At 41.0% G+C, this 18,727-nt stretch overlaps 1 protein-coding gene across 2 annotated transcripts; it reads right to left on the bottom strand.

The window, feature by feature from the left end:
- Positions 1–3,096: 3,096 nt before the first annotated feature.
- brap (BRCA1 associated protein) lies at positions 3,097–18,418 on the bottom strand. Of its 2 annotated transcripts, XM_074690913.1 has the most exons (14): positions 18,302–18,417; positions 18,039–18,137; positions 17,644–17,805; positions 15,431–15,653; positions 15,160–15,349; positions 14,771–14,884; positions 14,317–14,465; positions 12,039–12,114; positions 11,826–11,964; positions 10,826–10,935; positions 10,655–10,744; positions 10,473–10,576; positions 7,772–7,911; positions 3,097–4,803 (listed from the first exon to the last, which is right to left on the bottom strand). In XM_074690913.1, the coding sequence occupies exons 2-14, from the start codon at positions 18,115–18,117 to the stop codon at positions 4,574–4,576; spliced, it is 1,806 nt and encodes a 601-aa protein (XP_074547014.1). In that variant the 5' UTR covers positions 18,118–18,137; positions 18,302–18,417; the 3' UTR covers positions 3,097–4,573. The 2 variants fall into 2 exon arrangements, with proteins under 2 accessions (XP_074547014.1, XP_074547013.1); XM_074690912.1 differs by having other exon boundaries at positions 18,039–18,418.
- Between the last annotated feature and the right edge of the window lie 309 nt (positions 18,419–18,727).

Here is an 18,727-nt window from a genome sequence, read left to right as displayed (position 1 = left end):
TACACTATTCTATTTTATGTATTCTTGTTGTAATGTTTGCACTGTTCACTCTGTGGCTGTAACTCTGTAAGTTTCCGTGTTGTGGGACAGATTATCTTATCTCATGTTGCTTTCTGATTGAACTCTCCTCTAACTAGTTCAAACAACACAAACTGAGTCAGACAGAGTCTCCTTTGTTTCTGAGGAATTCTCTTTTCTCCATTGTGACAACGTTCAAAGAGATAAATGAATAATGAATAACGCATGTCACTATAAAATGTCACTCTGGAAACATAAACAGGGAGCAGAGAGGTGTGGAAGAGCTCTGCATTCTGATCTGAAATAAACAATGGACATGTGACGCTTCACGACCTCAGGGAAAATGTTGACAGACTCGTTCTTTGCTTTCTACTTGTACTCCATCTCATGTTTTAAGAAAATGATACTTTACAGGGCGTTACGTTCTCTCTGTGCTTTGCTTTAGCTCACCAGGTGAAATATATTCTGCAAATTAAAATGTTTGCAGGCAAGATACAGACAAAAACCTAAGTTTGTCTCGACTTAAAGAATAAAGAATTGCAATAAAACTTGCATGAAGTGACTTTAACCCAACGAGGCGACTTAGCAGTTCTATTTACAGACTGCAGCATTTATACTGGCTGATCGATGGGAGATTAGATGGTGTGAGAAGAAAGCAGCTTATCTCAATGAAGACTTGTTAATGGGGAAGTCTGAGCTTCCTCCTGTGCAGCTCGATCAGCCCTCAGTGCACAGTGTACTCTACACAAGCTGCTGTGAGTAAACTGTTTATGTTATAGCGGGAGGTCAGGATGAGTCACTTTAAAGAGGAGAAATCAGACATTTCAAGACCAACCCAGGTGGTTTTTTAAAGCTGCTCTTTGATGCAAATATTAAACCCCCCTCCTCCCTTTTTTAGCACGCTGCAGAAGGTGTTAGTGCACGTTCTCTCTGAGTATTTGCTTGAGACTTCGCAAGTTCACCACAGAAAAACTGCTGAGTATGAGAAACTGCAGAGCAAACAGTCAACTTTACTACCACACGCCCCCAGACAACTAAACCATCAATCAAAACCATCAATCTCTGTCATCTTTTCAGACTTTTCTGGCAACCAAAAACTTCATTCTGAACCTCTAAGGTCAGAGGTCAAGTCAGTGTTTTCACAATAAGTTGTGTGAGAGCGTTTCTGTTTACAGCACAGTAGCTGAGGCGTGCACTGTAAACAAGTAAACGTCAGGAAACAGGACCTCTAACAGCAGCTGATAACCTTTCAGATAGTTTGTGTGGAGTTACGTTTTTGAGGGTAACATGTTGAAGTTAAATGTTGCTGGGAAAAATACCCTGAAACAAAAGTCCTGCAAAGATTATCAGCGGTGATGTAAACAACTTTTTTTTTAAATGTCAAATAAAGTGTGATAAACTTCAAACAGCTGAAGGGGAAGGAAACATCAGATCTGATACCAGTATTAATTTAACATTCACTGTCCCTACTGAGAATTATGTCTTGGTATTTTTTTGGCTTTTCTATGTTTGTGAACCAAATGAAATGAAAATATATTCAGACTTGTGGTGAATGAATTTCCAGCATATACAGGAATCAGTTTACCTTGTTATCTTCAGTCTTGATATTTTAGCTCTGCTGAACACAAACACACAGACCTACATGCAAAGAAGAGCATAGAACTGAGTTAAACAGATCTGTCCTGTAGATCGGCCTTTTGTCTCTGATATCTGATCTAACTTTTTAAGTCTGCATTGGACCAATAACTGATAAAGGATCAAATTGGTGCATCTGTAGTTCGAGGTTTCCTGTTGTAGTCAGGCTAGCTCAGGCTAAACCAGACCATGCTGTAAGCTCATTCATAGACCGCATGTAGACAGATAGTTTGGAAAATCATCTTCTTTTGAGTGCCTCACCCTTTTTGTTGACAAACTGAATTTTGGGAGAATAAGGAGATTTTGAAGGAGGAGCACCCATTACCTAAACAAGTGCACGGCATGTGTTGTTTAAATGGGATGCACATAATGCAACTTGTTGAGCTACAGGCTAATGCCTACTCTGTTTGGTTGTATGCTAACACTCTGAAACTGTCTGCTCTTCTTGTATCCTGGTGTAAGTGGGAATGATACATCATGTGTTCCAGCTTTAAGAACATTGTTTACATTTGATCTCCCAGAAAGCACATGCACTCTGTATGTCTGTAGTAAATGATATGACAGATTAATTACACATTATCTCCACCTACTGGCCTGGTCTGCTAATGTAAGCATTTTCAACCATTCCTGGTTCAGAATGGCTCAAACTATAACTCTTGAACAAACATGCAATACATTTTTCATATGTTAATTTTTCTGATTGGTTATTTCTAATAAGTGCCACAATAAGAGGAGGTGTGTCACTAGCCATGTATACATGGACCCAAGTATTCCGCTTGCATCCAGTTTATTTGCCCAAACAGAAAGAATTTAGCCTTTGTATACACCTCATTCCGAAAGAAAAGTGCCAATCTGAATGGACATTTAATCTGGTTCACAGGGGTGGAATATTCCTTTCTCAAAACCGATTGAGGTATCATGTATCCACCCAAATGGAAAGTTGTCAGGGTGTGTTCTTTCGGCGCATGCTCAGATGTGACGTAAGACGCAACTAAAGATGTTCCTCAATTTTAAAAATGGCGGCGAGCCGTCAGCACTTGAGGAAAGTTTGCTTTTGATAAAAACTTTGAGGAACGCAACGTAATTTCAAGACTGGACAAATGAAAAACTCGCAATACTAAGTATAATACCATGATAAAAAAAACTGTCGTCCTCCAGCTTTGATAAATCTTGTGATGTTGACGTTTTTCTGCGCATGCCCCATTGACTATTCTGTTTGATTTCAGCGGCGCATGTAGACCAGAGATTGGAATATTCCGTTCCATGTTTACTATTGTTTTTGGAAAAGTCATTCGGAAAGATTCCATTCAGAAAGACGAAAAACTCCTCATGTAACCGTGGCTACTGTGAGGCTCCTGCAGCGCACTGAGCACTGCGAGCAAACATGACAAACACTAACACAAGAGTCATTGAACTTTACAGAACTGTGCGTGTGTGTCTGCTTCAAACCCACACACGAACCTGTTTTGCTGTGGACTGGATGCACCTGGGGGAGTGATGACGATTTTTTTTTGGTTAGTGTAAATGTTTCAGTGTCAACCGAGCATCTCCATCAGATGGATTAGACCTCAGCAATGCAGCATGTAAGCATCAGTCAAAGCTGTATTTTGGCCTCACTTTTAAGGAAGAGGTGGAGGAGTGTCGCCCATAGATACAAAAAAAAACATAGTGCTAGCTTGAATGCTAGTGAAACAAAGAAACTCTGCACTGGATAACGGAGAACATGACTCTCTTCCTAACTTTCCAGGAACAAGTCTAGTAGTTCATGGAAAGACCCAGGATTACTTCTCTGGAGGTGTTCATCCCACATACTTTGTTTTTACAGACAGAGAGTGCAAGTGTTTCTCTTATTTTCAGTAAAAAATGTTTTTTAGATGTTAAGATATTATACATCAACAATGACTGTGTATGACAATGGGGTAAGAAACGTGTGATTGTTTTGTTTCTTGTATTCAAATATTCTTATTTCAAGAAACTTGCCAAGTAAAGTCCCAGTCAGGTGCTGTTAGAAAGAAGGAAATGGATATTTACATGGTGGCTTTATGCAAAGCTTAATGTGCAAAGTTTGATAAAGAAGCGACTCGAGAGTGTTCAGATGTTTGAGTAATCAGACGGTCGTGAATGAAAGTGTCGGTCACTGTTTCTAAAAATAAACTGAAGCTTCATTTGCAAACCAAATCCTGTGTTACGTTCCTCTCTCATGGAAATGTCTGGAAATGTTATTTAACAGTTCCTTTTTTGAATTTAGCAGAGCTAATTCCTGGTCTCCTCTGGTACCTTTAGGTGCATGAAACACCTGTAGCACCTGGTGAGGATGTCTGAGGATCAAACCTGCTTCCTGCCCCTGGTCTTTCTCTCTGTTTTCCTCCATTTTTCCAGTTTTCCTGAATCCTCCTAATATTTTCAAGACTCAGACACTTCAAAAAAGGCAGACAGTAAAAGGAAACTTGACAAAACGTGGTCATAATTTTCCTTTAAATAAAAACATTTGTGCACAAGCGTCTCTTTGCTCAGCTCTTACATGTAAAAGAAAGAACGTCAAACTGTAAAGAGGTCAAACAGCGTGTGAGAAGAACTACTTTCACAGGGTGGATAAACATCATTCTGATCGAATATATACACTGAAGACCAAAATAGATTCTCCGCTCATTTGGAAACAGCTGAAAGTCTACAGATGAAGATGTTTGGAGCGCACACAGAGTTTGTGTCTGAGTGAGAAACCCTCCAGCGTGTCTACTCTTCTCGTGAAGGCTACATTAAGGTATGTTTGGAGATTGTGCAGATAAATATCATCTTTGAACTCTTTCTTCTTCATGGAGTGCTGATTGAGTCTCTCTCTGAGTGCTGTCTGGTGAAACATGTCCAGAGTGAGAGGCAGTGGGCTTTTTCTAGCATGTTCCAGTAGATTATTAACCACAGCCTACTTCCTCTTCCTGCCGCGGCCTCTCCTGCCTCTGACGGAGGAGGGTCCGGCTCCTGCTGGGCCCTGAGATCCGTCAGACGGACTCGCCCCAATGTTGATCTGTCCCTCCTGGATTTCATTACGAGCCTCTGGAGGAAGATGTTCAATCTGCTGCTGTGTTTCCAGATAAAACATCACGTCTCTGAGCTGCTCCTGAAGCTCAGCTATCGCCCCGTCCTTACGATCGCCTACACAGAAAACAGCAGGAAAAGAACATTTGTTAGATAAAGAATGGAGGATTTCATTCTACTAATAGTTTTTGTTCAGCTGTATTTTCAGACAAGGCCTCATAAAAAGTTTAACGAGTTCTTATTCTGCTGGACGCTTCCAACTATTCACTTTTGGCTTTAATTGAGCAGATCATTGTGTAAACTTCATATATGAAGAAAAATACAGAAACTTTAAAGTATTTTTTGCTTTTGGATGAACTACCGAAGATTTCCCTTTTGCTAATCTTATTCAAATATCAATACTGAGCTGTTACTGAGTTAAAGATGCTGTAGCAGCAAAATCAAATCCCTCCTAAGCACAAGCTTCTTGTACTTTCTACCTTGTCTCATTTTAATGAACTTTTATTTAACTTTTAATTTAACAAGAATTTGTTCACTGAGATATGAAATCTGCTATGCAAAGGACTGTTTCACACTTAGGGCTCTAATTTCGTGGCGCAGCGCAGGGGGCGCAAGCCTGGCGCACCCAGTGCAGTGTTGACGGCACGCCAGGGGGAGTTGACAGCGCACCAGGGGAAGGTGTTGACAGATTCATGTTGGCGCAGTGGCAATTTCGTGCCAAAAACACTGCAGAAAGTGTGCTGAAAGCTCGCCAGCTCCAACCTGGTCTATCCTCGGCGCAAAGCGGAGCGCACCCTCCGCAGCTGTAATTTGGTGACAGGCGCACATGTGCGCTCACGTCAACAAAGCCTCAGAGGCAGGTTTCCAGAGTGTCAGGCACATTTTAATGCAATAAACAATCACAGCAATCACTATTTAATGTAACCGTCTGAACCAGCATATACACTTATATCTATATTAATTGTCCCGTCACATCTGATGTCAGATTAAAGCCGTTTGTCATAATGGAAAGTTAACCTGACGGCAGCTGGAAGTTTGATGCACATCTTACAATAAAACAATAAACAGACTTTACATCTGATACTGAGTGTATATCTGGTTCTCTCATTTCATTTAATTCAAAGAAAAAGGGGGGGGGGGGGGAAGAAAAAAGAGACAAAATAAATGTATGTCACTCAGTATTTATCCGTGATTTCCCATATTTTTCTGTTTTAGTCTTTATTTTTAACGTGATCTAAAAAGATGGAGTACATTATTGTGAGGAGGATGAGGCGGAGACACTGGGAGAGTATACAGTATATCACCAAAGTTTCTGCTATTTGGTGATGACAAACCAGGAGTGCAGGTGGATCAAAAGTATTCTGATTGGATAAGCCAGCTGTGTAACTGTCTCTTAATTTTTACTCCTATTAATGACAAAGGAGCTGGCCCACACGGTGACGCGCTTCGTGTCCTCCGATGCGCCCCGCTGTCCATTCTCCTGCTGCAGGGACAGCAGCTCTGACAGTCTCCGCTATCGGGTCTTTCCAGCACACTGTTTCCACGGTGCTGGGGATCACTCAGACCAATCAGATGCAGCGCCTCGGCCGCAACGCATTTAAAGGCGAGGAGAGGCACTCATTTGATTGGTGCAGACAGCGCTCGGCTGTTTTAAACCCACTCACGGCTTTTTCTCCTCTGCCATTTGCGTGGAGGGAGGCGTGGACGCGCTCATCTGCACCTTGAGTGCACCTCCCTTGGCACTGCAGGAAACTTGCATAGTGCGCCGGTCACACACTGTCCTTGCGGCGAAGGCCGACGCAGGGCAGGTATGCCTGGTCTACGAAATTAGAGCCCTTAGTCTCAAACAAGCTCAAATGGGATCCAAAAAAAGATCAGTGCACATCAGTAAGAAGTTCATACATACATCAAAGGATCCTAAATGCAGCTTTGAAAATCAAATACTCTGGTAGCTGAAAATATTCTGATCCAGAAAACACAAAACAAGGAAAGTTTTTCACTCATACACAGAAACTCTGCGGGACTTCCTGAAAATGTAATTTCTAAACATCCCTGTCACGAGAAGAGTCAAACTAAAAAAAAGAAAACTTCTAATAAAGTGTGAAACCATAATTTAACTCTGACTGCATCATAGGTCAGAGTGAAGGAGCTGAGAGGAACTGAGCTGTGTGCCTTCTCCGGCTCCTCTAAGGAGGAGGAGTATTTGTTTAAACAATCCTCATCCTAACCAGGGGAAAACACAGGTGTGGAAACTTTTAACCTGGAATTTACAGTCATGACATTTAGTTCACCTCCAGGTGCAGCAGGTTAAAGTTCTGTGTGTAATCTCCTCAAACTCTGTGGGCTTCATATGTTAAACACAAACACTCTGAGGACCTATGAGCCTGACTTCAGTCCAGGAGAGTTTCTACAGTGACAGTGTGTTTGTGTTTGACCCACATTCAGAGTCCTCACTGTGCTCCTTCTCCTGCACTTCTAACCAGGGACGTCCCAATACAGATTTTTTGTATCGAAGTGAGTCCTGTTGGTACCTCCTCGAGGAACACTCGCTTTACAAATGCTGCAGACGCTGTTTTACTATCATTGTTTTCCAAAGAGAGGTAGTCTCACACAGTGGATATTTTTGCATCGTGGTTTGAGTTACAGCAGCTGTAAAGCATGACGGTGCTGAAAACACATGAAAACTGGAGCTGTCCAGATCACGTAATAAAATCCGATGCTATCCGATCCTCCAGAAATAATCATATGGGGCGCTGATGCCAGTCAGTCTATTGGATCAGGACATTCCTACTTTTAACAATTCCACTGCTCATCATTTAAATGCACGCCCCTCATATGTTTATGATTTGCAAATATTATGGGATGGAGACAGAGGACATTCTCTAAAACTGCACTCAGGTATAAAAATAACTGCTGAAGCTTCAGGGTTTATGTCCTCTTCTTATTTTCTAAATGCTTCCGACCAGCCCTTCCCTGAGCTGTCTCTTTGTGACCGTGATTCTGAATTTATGTGTCCGATGTATTTATTTATTATTTCCTTCGCCTTTTCACGGGTCATTCAACTTCCCTGGTCCACCTCACTTACCGTTCTCTTTTCCTTTGCGTTCCTCCTCGGCCAGCTGTGCCTGAAGCTGAGCCTGGTTGGCTCTCAGACAGCGGTTCATCTCCTGCTCCTCCTTCAGCTCCTGGCTCAGCTTCACCACCCGCCCGCTTAGCTGAGTGCACCTGAGGAGAGGAGAGGAGAGGAGAGGAGAAGCTTTTCGGTCAGGCCTGTAGTTTTGGATCCTGGGAGTCTACAGTAGAACAAGCCTGAGGCTTTTTCCCCAGCAGGGTGTCTGACTCGTCTTAACATGACTCGTAATAAACAAAGGTAATGATGCAGCCTGGTATGCACCTGACACACCTCATTAACAGATCTAACAACATCTGTGTTTCTTCTGTTATTATTATTCTACGGTATTTATCGGGGTGTGCAGACTGTGGACATTCACACTCCTGCAGAACCTTGAACCACTTATTTAAACTGAGGTTGGGATACTTTAATCATCTTTTCCATTCATAAGTAAAAAATAAAATCATTTACTAATCTTGAATTATTAAATGGGCATCCAGGTCATGGCTCTCACAGGAAAACCTGATGGCATGTCCAGGGTTTAAAGTCCAGGATCCGGGGACTTACAAATAGAATTTACACAGAGATGTCTCTAATATTCCTACTACTGTAAGTGTTTTAACATTTAACATCACTTTAGGGAAAGCAAGAAAGCGGCACAGCATCAGGACAGTTTGGGGTTTAGAGTGTTGCTCAATGACACCTCAGTATAAAAAGAAGGGACCTCCTGACCTCCTGACTGAGAGACAACCAACCAAGCTTGTTGTTAGTCACTACAGACAAGAAATCTTAGCAGAAGTTTATTTCTTATTTTACATTCACTTGAGAAGTTCAGATTAACGTCTTATCTATAGATGTCAGATGCCAAAAATGATGCTTGAATTGTTTGCAAGAGTTAAAAGGATATCATAGTTGGTTTTACTCTTTACAAATAATACAAGCATTATTTTTGTCTTTTAATATTTTATGCTTTATTTGTCATTATTTCATTTATGATGACATGAAAATATAAATTAAAAAAAAAAATAAAACAAATGAAAAGGAGCAGAAAGAAGAAAAAGACTTATAGTATCTGTCCCTTCACTCACAAGATGATAAAATAAACACCTGATCAGACAAAACCAAAAACACTGGACTTCTCAGGTGAATTTGGCTCAGATTAAGGCTAATATGATTTGTATTATGAGAGTGTAGACATAAATACTTCTGTAGTCTTGAGTTTTTGAAGTATTGAAAAGACATTTCAACGCAATGTTGTTGGTTTGAGGAACTTGGTTTAAGCAGCAGGTCTCAATAGGATTAAAGATCTCTCTCTTTCAGAAGAGGCCTGACTGACAGGGCAGCAAGAGTCTCATAATGCATCAATGATATTCAACATATTTGTTATTGAAAACCAAAAGAAAGGATTTTTTTGTCTTAAATCAGCCCAAACCGTGTCTACAGTCTGTTCCACTGTCTCCTGTTTGTTCCTTTATCTTTTTATTGTTTTACTTTTTGTTTTTTTTCTCTAAACCTGTCAGATTTCTCTCAAGAGAGACTTGTGGTGCTTCTTAATTTTTTATTTATTTTTATTTATGTATTTAATATTATTATTATTATTATTATTATTATTATTATTATTATAAATAATGTGAACGTTAATGTCAATGTCAGTTTTATTTTAAATAGCACATTTTATAAATAAAAAAAATTAACTAATTAATTTAACTAATTAAATTAATCATAAACGGTTGCTAGGCGCTACCCAAGTAGCTGCCTGTTGCAGCAGCTCTCTCGTCTTTGTCCGTTTCTTGTGATTTTTTCGTCTCTTTTTCGTAATCTTTGTATTTGGAGTGGATCATCACTTTGTATGGTTCATTGTCGGTCAGGGACACCAAACTTTTTGTGGCTTCGGCGATATTTTTGACTACTTTTCTCCTGTGTTTGTCTGGAGATCCTACATGTAACCATGGCTGCATTGTTTACATGCGAAATTAGCTGTTAGCAGCCTGTAGCATGTCAATGCTAACTAGTGTAGGGCTTGATGATTTCCCTCGAGCTGAGGAGGAGGCGGTGAGGACGACGTGCTGGTTCTCGGATGTGAGCTGGGAGGTGACGACGTGGACCTGTCCTTCCATCCATCGTTGTTGGGAACGTGGGATCTAGCCCCGGGGGATGGATGAGCTAGCCATGCTAACCCAGTGGCATCGTGCTGTTCACGGACGTGGCTGACGGAGCTGACATCGGACGCCGCGACACATCGGAGGAGCTTCGCCTGCTGTGAGCAGACAGGATCCAGGAGACAGAGACTGAACAGACTGCTGGGGAGGCTCAGTCCTGGACCCTGTGGAGGTGGAGACTGGCTGGGCCGGAGAGTGGTGGACGAGCGGTGGACGGGATGTCGTCATCTAATTTCTTATGGACATTTTTGCACTTTCTATACTCTTTCTTACTTTTGTTTTCTTAAATGCTGTGGTGACTCCTGAATTTCCCCTCGGGGATAAATAAAGTATTTTCTATTCTATTCTATTCTATTCTATTATAGGACAAGCCAGACAAAGTGCTTTACATGAGAAAAATATAAAAGGGTAAAAAGCTACAAGTACGACGACATTAAAAGAGAAACGTACAATATCTACTCTTGTATTCTGACTTCTGTGATTTTTAGAAACAGATGTTTTTTCTTTTCACTTACTTCTTCTCTAAGCCCTGCTTTTCTTTGCTGAATTCTCCCAGACGTCGCTCCAGATTATCACAGCGCTCCAAAGTCTCCTTAAACTTAGACTTCATGTTGTTAATCTGTAAGAATAATAAAACAGAGATTAATGAGGAAATAATAAAACCATTCTCTGACTCTAAGCTTGTGTTTGTTCGTACCTCCTCTGCCGTCTCCTTCTCCAGATGAACAATCTTGTTCTCCCAGTAAATCCTCTGAGACTCCAGCTGACTCGTCAGCAGGTAGGAATACTGCACACACAAAACCATTCATCACATCCTTTTTAACTTTTCTTTGAGAGAAACAGAACAATGAAAAGGAAAAGGTTTCACCTCCAGCTGCAGAGCATCGATTTTCTCAGCGTGGCAGGTGTCTCCCTCACACTCATACTGAACCATCTTTCCGTCTGTCTTACTGGCAACGAGGCGGTGCACGTAGTTATCTACAAACACAGAGATCACCTTCAGCCTGATAATGAAATATAACAACCTACTACTGGTAGGTAAGAAACATATTCTATTAACTAATATAACTATTTCAAAAATCATGTTATGTCTCAGTTATTCTCTGCAGGATCAGTTTCATGCAAACATTTTAGCTGCTTTCTTTCAGTGTTTCTAAACTGTATGTTGGCATCACGCTGAGATGGAATGAAGGTTTAAGTGTCTCCACATCCTTCACTATGGAGAAAAAGTTTTTAAGGAGCTCAATGAGATACAAACATAGACCACATTACTATTTCATTACTCCTTCTGTGATAAAATCAAGAGAACCAGATCAACTTAACAAACCTGATGGGATCTTCATCAATGCTAACGCAGGTCTGTTTCTGTGCTGATTATTAGGGTTGGGGAAAAAATATCGAAAATCTAAATATTGGGATTTTTGGATTGACAATATCAAAATCCGGATTCTTTGTCAAAAAAATCATTTTTTTAATTCAAATTCTTCATTTCAGTCTTTTTTATAAGCTGGATTGGAAAAAGTTTCCACTTTTCTCCAGCAGAGGGTGAAATGTTTCTCTCTGACACATGTGATGTGCATTTTATGGGAAAATATAGCTCCTGACTAAAAATCACAAAAATCATAAATATCAAAGAATCACAATTTAAAATAGAATCAGCACCCCAAAAATTTTAATAGAATGGAATCATCAGGATAGCATGTCATCCATACTAATTATGATGCAGCATCCTTAACTTCATTATAAATACATGATAAACAGAGACGCTGTATCTTTTCTGCAACTTCCAAACTATAAATTCCTGACAGATGAGCTTCAATTTGCAGTTTTCTTTCACTTCTGTCAAACACACACACACAGCACATCACCTCCTGCGTAGTCCCAGACGCGGTGGTTGGTGAGCTGCATAGCGTAGGTATGCTGAGTCTCCTCAAAGTGCTTGTAGGCATGCCGGCTCACGTAGCGGCCACAGCCGATGTGGCCGCAGATCAGACAAATCCACAGGTTCTGCAGCAGGAGAACCAAGGGTTAGATCAGAGCAGAGGTGATTGAACAGATGATCCAGAGCTCACGTCAGTTACCTCCTGAACTCCACACTCAAAGCACTTGTTCTCTTCCACGGGTTCTGGTGTTTGGCAGTAGCGACACACAGGACACCTGGAAACAGAGCACATGTTCGTCTATTGTGATGGTTCTTTATGGGACAGACGGGAGAGTGGAAAGAGGACGAACACAAACAAAGCACAGGACAAAAGAACTAGGTGAAAGAGCATGTGATCCTCTTTGGAGAGAAAGTTCTCACTTTGAATAGTTTTGGTCATGCTCATCATCTCCTGGTGCTTTCTGCTCACTTCTTTTTAAAAGGAGTAACAGAATTGTAAATTGAGCAGCTGGTTATGCACAAAGAAAAGGAAAACAGAAATAAATGATTAAAAGAAATAAATGAAGCTGCTGTCACAGTGTCAACAGGTCAAGGACAAATTCTGGACTCTTAGAAACCTGAACCCTAATGCACGATCTCCCTCTCAGAGCAGAAATATGCAGTCATCTTGTTTTCCAGATTTCGCTGACATCAAATGAACCCTGAAACCTTTGCTCTGGCTTCCCGTTACTCAAACAGAGCGGGACGCTAACACAGATGTGATGAGATGTGAAGCGGAGGTGAGGGCTTCAGGAAACTTAGAAAATAGTCTTGGGCATCCATCAACAGATCCAACCCTGATCTGTTACCCCACTTTCTTTCAGTATTCATCATAACTTGAATCCAAACAGTCGTTTAAAACCAGACATTAGCCCTGTCCTGGAGATTTAGACTTCCTGTGATGTTCTATGGCGAGCAGGCTGCTTCTCACCTCCATGAAACTCAACGGCTTCAGATTCAGAAGTCCGCCCACTCTGGAGCTATTACTAGGGATGTCCCGATATTACATTTTCACTTCCGATACGATACAGATACTGCAGCATTGAGTATTGGCCGATACCGATATTAATCCGATACGATATCAGCATTAAACATGCATACTTTTATTTCTTATTTTGTAGTATGTCTGTCATGTTAGAAAAGGCTTGATTAAGTGATATTATTCAAACAAAGAACAGTAGTCAGCAACAGTAGGTATGAGGAAAAATTGACCCATTTATTATTTACCAATGGGTGACAGAAATTTTAACATTAAACATAAAAAAAACTAGTAATTGAATAAAATAAAGAATAAATTAGAAGACCCAGAAAATAACCTAAATAAATCAAATAAATACAGCATGAGCGGAGTCTCGAATGGACTGCTTATATCAGAGATTTTAGATGCATTCTGATACGATACCCACATTTGTTTTTTTGCTGATATTGGACCGATATCTGATATTAATATCGGACTGGGACACCTCTAGCTATTACTGTAGAAAAACTTAAAACACATCTAAATATGCGTAAAAGATTTATAAGCGTGTACATAAAGCCACAGATTTGTTTATTTTATCTAATAGCTTAAAAGTGTTTTTGCTAAAAGAACTAAAAGTACACTCGTCATTTCTGACACCTGAGGTGAGCTTCTCAGCTGGTTGTCAGTTAACATGTGACTTTTTCTAAACTTCTGATGTGTAAAAAAACGGTCTCGTGTGAGGCGATGGTTTTAATGCCCCAAACTCAGACTCACAGGCTGCTGGGCCACGCCCTGCTTTACTCACACCATACCTCAGTAACTTTGAAGCTGTCCAATGAGAGATCAATCTGGTATTTAGTTAGCCTGTTAGCTCAGTTAGCTCACTCACTTCAAAGGCGATGAATAGCATAAGATTTCACTTTGTGCTCATATTTACCAAGTATAAGATGGTGCATTTGTGCATCAGTTCATGCATGCTGTGGATCATTTACATAATTTAAAATATTTTGGCTGCAACACATCCAAAAATAACTTAAATATATATTAAAGAAAGAAAATAAGATGACCTGAAATACCCCAAAATAATTGGCTGGTATTGCTTCAGAGCCAGGGTTTCTGGAAAACTTAGAGAAAAGTTTGTCTGGAGTAAAACAACTCATGCTAGCCGATCATGAATAAAAGGTTACAGATTTAATATTAAGCACAGACCTGCGTGATCAAACCTTTTTTAAATTAAATCTCATGGACTGTTCTATAAATGCAACAGGTAAGAGGAGCACAGGTACTGACAGAGAGGAGGTTTCAGATATATCACCCACAGAAAACAGAAAAGAGCTTCTCTCTGATGAGATGAGAGTAAAAAATGAGACTTCATGAGAAAACACTGAGTGTTGTGATTTGTCACCAGGAAGGAGAGATGGGAAAAGATGTAGAGAACACAAAAACCTGAAATTTAACAGGTGTCCATGCTACTCACGAGGCGTCCTCCCAGCGCTGCAGACACTGGCTGTGGAAGCTGTGGTTGCACAGAGTGGTGAGGATGCCGTTTACAGACTCGTCCATCCTCTCCAGGCACACGGTGCACTTTGGCAGCTCGGTCAGCTCCATCACCGGCAGGCTGGCTCCCTGAGGAGAGCGAGGAGAAGAGGAGGGAGAGGAAGGTCAGAGACAGGAAGCTGTGCTCTAAAGTGCTGTAGTCTGTTTAGTTACAACATTTCTGAGTAAAACCGCAGATGATGACGTCAACTGCAACTTACTGAAAGCTCAAAATGTGATGTAGCATTTAAAATTTCACACAGCAGACGTAGGAACATCACAGTTTCATTGAGCTAATTTTCAAGCCTGTTTGTCTGAGCAACAATCAAAAGCTAAAGATATAAAAAAAACACATATTAATTATTCAGAGACACACCCGACAATAATTCAGTTACCTCCTCAGACTTTATGACCTCCGCCCGCTCCACGTAGATCAGCTGACAAACGGCTTCCTCGATGGAGTTGAACTGACGGCCATTACACGCTGTGTAAAAACTGTCTGCATCTGCCTGAACAAAGACAGAAGACACACGTTAAATATTGACTTAAGTCCTGAAATATGCTCCACATATACATCACACCACTCCAAAGTCCACAGCTGAAAACTGTTTGTCTTCAAACCCCCCACAAAGCACCAACAGAACAGAGACGTCAGGGCTGATGCAGAGATGACTGAATAATGATGTTAAGGCAAAAACTGCTTGGTGTGGAAAAAAAACTCTTCTTTTCAAAACAATCGTACAGTTTGACTGAAATTAGTGAGCTGTCAGCACTGAGATCTTACCTGTGTGCAAAACTTGATCAGAACCATGTACTGATTTGGCGTGGAGTCTCGAATGATCTTCATATGCTCCATGACATCATTAAAAGGCGCCATGAGCTTCATGAGGTCATGGCTGGTCATGGTCGCAGGGACAGTGAGGATGCACACCATCGCACTGCGCCGCACATCTTCAGTCAGAGACGTCATTTTACTGCAGAAGATTCACATCTTAGGTTTAGACAAAGATCAGCCACCGCAGTGCTGATCACACATAACATGGACTGAGACTTACTTGGTTTTGTAAAGGTGCATGATCCCGTGTATGATCTCTACTGAAGGGTTCCCGCTGAAGAAGGAGATCTGATCAGGAAGCTGTTTGGATGGAGAGTCAGGAGCAGTGCCTGTCTTCTCACTGCTGTCCTGTGATCCCTCAGTGGCCTCCTGACCTTCTGCTTCAGCCTGAGAGCTGCCGTTCTGATCCGCTGCACCACCAGGATCTTCACCTCCACCTTTATCTGAAACGTAGAGGTAAAAGTTTACATCTGCAAACATCACTCACTCTTCCACTCAGTCTCTCAGAGAAAAAAGAAAGAATGAGTGGATTTCATCATCTACAGAACATAACATTATTAAAAGATTCAGAGAATCTGGAGAAACCTCTGAAAATTGTACCACGCAAAGAGGACACCAGAAGTAACATGACCCAGAGCTGAGCTTGATTAAGGTGGACTGAGGAGACGAGAAAAACTGTCCTGTCGTTCAATGAATCCAAATCTGACATGCTTTTTGATAATCATGAAAGCTGAGTACTCTGCTCTAAATCAGAATCAAGTTTTATTGCCAAGTACATTTGCACGGACAAGGAATTTGACATGGTATATTGGTGCAACAATTAACGAGAAAACAACGTGAAAGATCTTATTTACATCTCTTTCAGTGACTGAAAGAGATGTGGCTAAGGTGTGAGGAGAGAGGGCTGTTGGGGTGGACGGTCGTTGATTGTCCTGGATCCCTGCTGTGGTGGGGGAGGAGGGGTTGTTGGTTTCTGGGCAGTCCCATTGTCTCTCAAACAGCAACATTAGAACTCGTTCAGGACATTGGCCAAACTCAGGTCACTTGCAGAGTGGGAGGTTTTGGGCTTGAAATTAGTGAGTTCCTGGAGCCCCTTCCAGACTGAACCAGCATCTCCAACTGAAAACTGATGTTGTAGTTTCTCAGAGTAAAGACGCTTCTAGGGATGCATGATATTGGATTTTTGCTGATATCCGATATGCCGATATATCGAAACCCCTTTTGGCCGATACTGATAATCACAAGTTTGTTTGTTTTTTTCACTGTAAAGAAAGCTAAGTCTATCCTGTACTGGCATTTATATGTTACTCTTATTGGGACGGTCTTTTTTGTTTAAGAAACACACATAAAACATTTGATTTCACCATAAATAAGAAATGTATTATTTTTTCAAACTCAAGACATTCAGTATTGAAATACAGAAAAATAATTTCTTTAGATCACATGAACATTAAATGTACAATGCATTTTTAAACATAACCAAGTTGCATTTGATTATTTTAGAGCTACTGTAACAACCTGGTGACAGACAAAGAGCTCTGCAGTGCAAATAAATGAAGTGCTACATTTTATTTAAGGAGCTTATTTTTCAGATGGAAAACAATAATAATCCTAACTGAATAGCACCTTATCGGCTGTGCATATGGGCAGAAATTTTCATATCTGCCAATACCGATAAACATGTTTTTAAGCTTTTATCAGCCGATACCGATATTGTGCTGATAATATCCTGCATCCTGGCCTTTTTAAAACTCTCCCTGTCCCCTGAGGAGAGGGAGCATGTGGCATGGGGATCTTACACATCTGTGAAGGCTCTATTAATACTGAACAATATCTACTGGTTTAGAAGCAACATGCTTCCATCTAAACAAAGACCTGACAGATTTCAGAGAGACCATGACAAACTACATTCTGCATGAATTATAGCAGCATGGCTCTCTGCTGGAGAAGCATCCAGGTGATAGATTGATCTGCCTTGTCCCCAGATGAGAACATTTTGGGCATCATAAAAATAAAAACAGGACAAAAGAGACCCAAGACTGGTGAGCAGCTAAAATCCTCTATGATTCAGAAAAGAAAAGAACAACATTTCACTTTCATTTAGGCATGTTGCTACAAGGAGAGGTGATGCAACTGAACCGTAAACTTGTTCCTGCCTTATCATATTCTGCCTAATGCACCATTGTGGCTTCCTGAATCGATTAGACTCTACAGAATAGAGGAAAACTTATAACACAGAGACACATACACAAACTCAAACTGCATGTTGATGTAATCACTGTTGCTTGTGCGACTTCATTTGCATAAAAATATATAAAGTACTGCAAGTATAACCCTTTGAGGCCTGTGTGAGTGACAGTGTAGAACAACCTGAAATATTAACGTGAAGCTTTAATAATCCTGTTGTCTGTCTTTGACCATGCTTGCACTCACCTGGGCTGGGCTCAAAGGTCTCTATCACCATGTCTCCCATCGCTCTGCTGCCGATGTGTTGGTGCAGGACTGTTGCTTTCTCCAGGTCAGTCTTTCCACTCAGAGTGTGTTTGGCTAAACCCAAAGCTTTCTCCTGCAGCTCCTCCTCTGACATGCCCTCAACTCAACATGATAGACGAGACAGAGTTTCAGACACTCGACTTGCATTACATGATTTACACTGGGGTTTATTTGTCTATCATTATACAGTTTAATCATCAAATATCATCCACTTAAGTGAGAGGAGAATGTCCATATGATTCTCTGTTTGTTAGCTCTCACTCCTCACTGCTGATTAGCTTCTCGGCTAACTGATAAACAGGTTCTTTCAATGTTTCAGGGACTTTAAATCTTACCAGCAGAGTACTGGAAACCTTGAGGAAAAGGAGACTGGTCGGCTAACTCCAGACGGATAACAACCAGAGACACACTCATGTGTTTTTAAGAAAATGGAACTTTAAGAAGAACAAAAACAAACCCGCTGAAAGCTCGTATACAGCAAACAGCTACGAGACTGACAAGCTATGAGGCTAAAGGCTTAATAAATCCAGCCGCTAAGGCAGGAAAATAAAAACCCTTTCAGATTCACTTCAAAAGGTCTCCGGTGAGTGACTCATACCAATGCTGTCTCCTCCAAACACCCACAAACGGACAGATTAGAGATAAACACACAGCTAGCAGACAAGTAGCCTGCTACAGGCTACAGCTGAGTTTAACATGCTGCTCTTCTTCGTGTGTAAAAAATATACAGCTTCTGCAACTGACTGATGTGTACTGCTGCCCCCTACGGACAGCCTCTGTACTACATGCAATAAAGTGAAGTCAGAGCTGCTCGCTGTGCTCAACAGACACCAATAAATCCCAAACATGTTATACTGCGTAACCTCAGTATGTGTTACATAATTTTCAAGAAAAAAGGTTGTTATATCATTTATGCGCAATTCTTCGCCACTCCTCCTCCTGGAACTCAGTCCACTCTGAAATTTCTGTCAATCACTTACCTGTTGTTTTGTTGTTAGTTTGAGTTCTGTGAAAGTCTACTGTC

The sequence above is a fragment of the Halichoeres trimaculatus genome, unplaced genomic scaffold (assembly GCF_033239565.1).
Source record: "Halichoeres trimaculatus isolate MK-OKI-2021-1 unplaced genomic scaffold, fHalTri1.1 fHalTri1_scaffold_16, whole genome shotgun sequence".
Classification (NCBI taxonomy): domain Eukaryota; kingdom Metazoa; phylum Chordata; class Actinopteri; order Labriformes; family Labridae; genus Halichoeres; species Halichoeres trimaculatus.
Note: the sequence above shows the minus strand (reverse complement) of the source record. Positions and strands in the feature narration are given on the sequence as shown.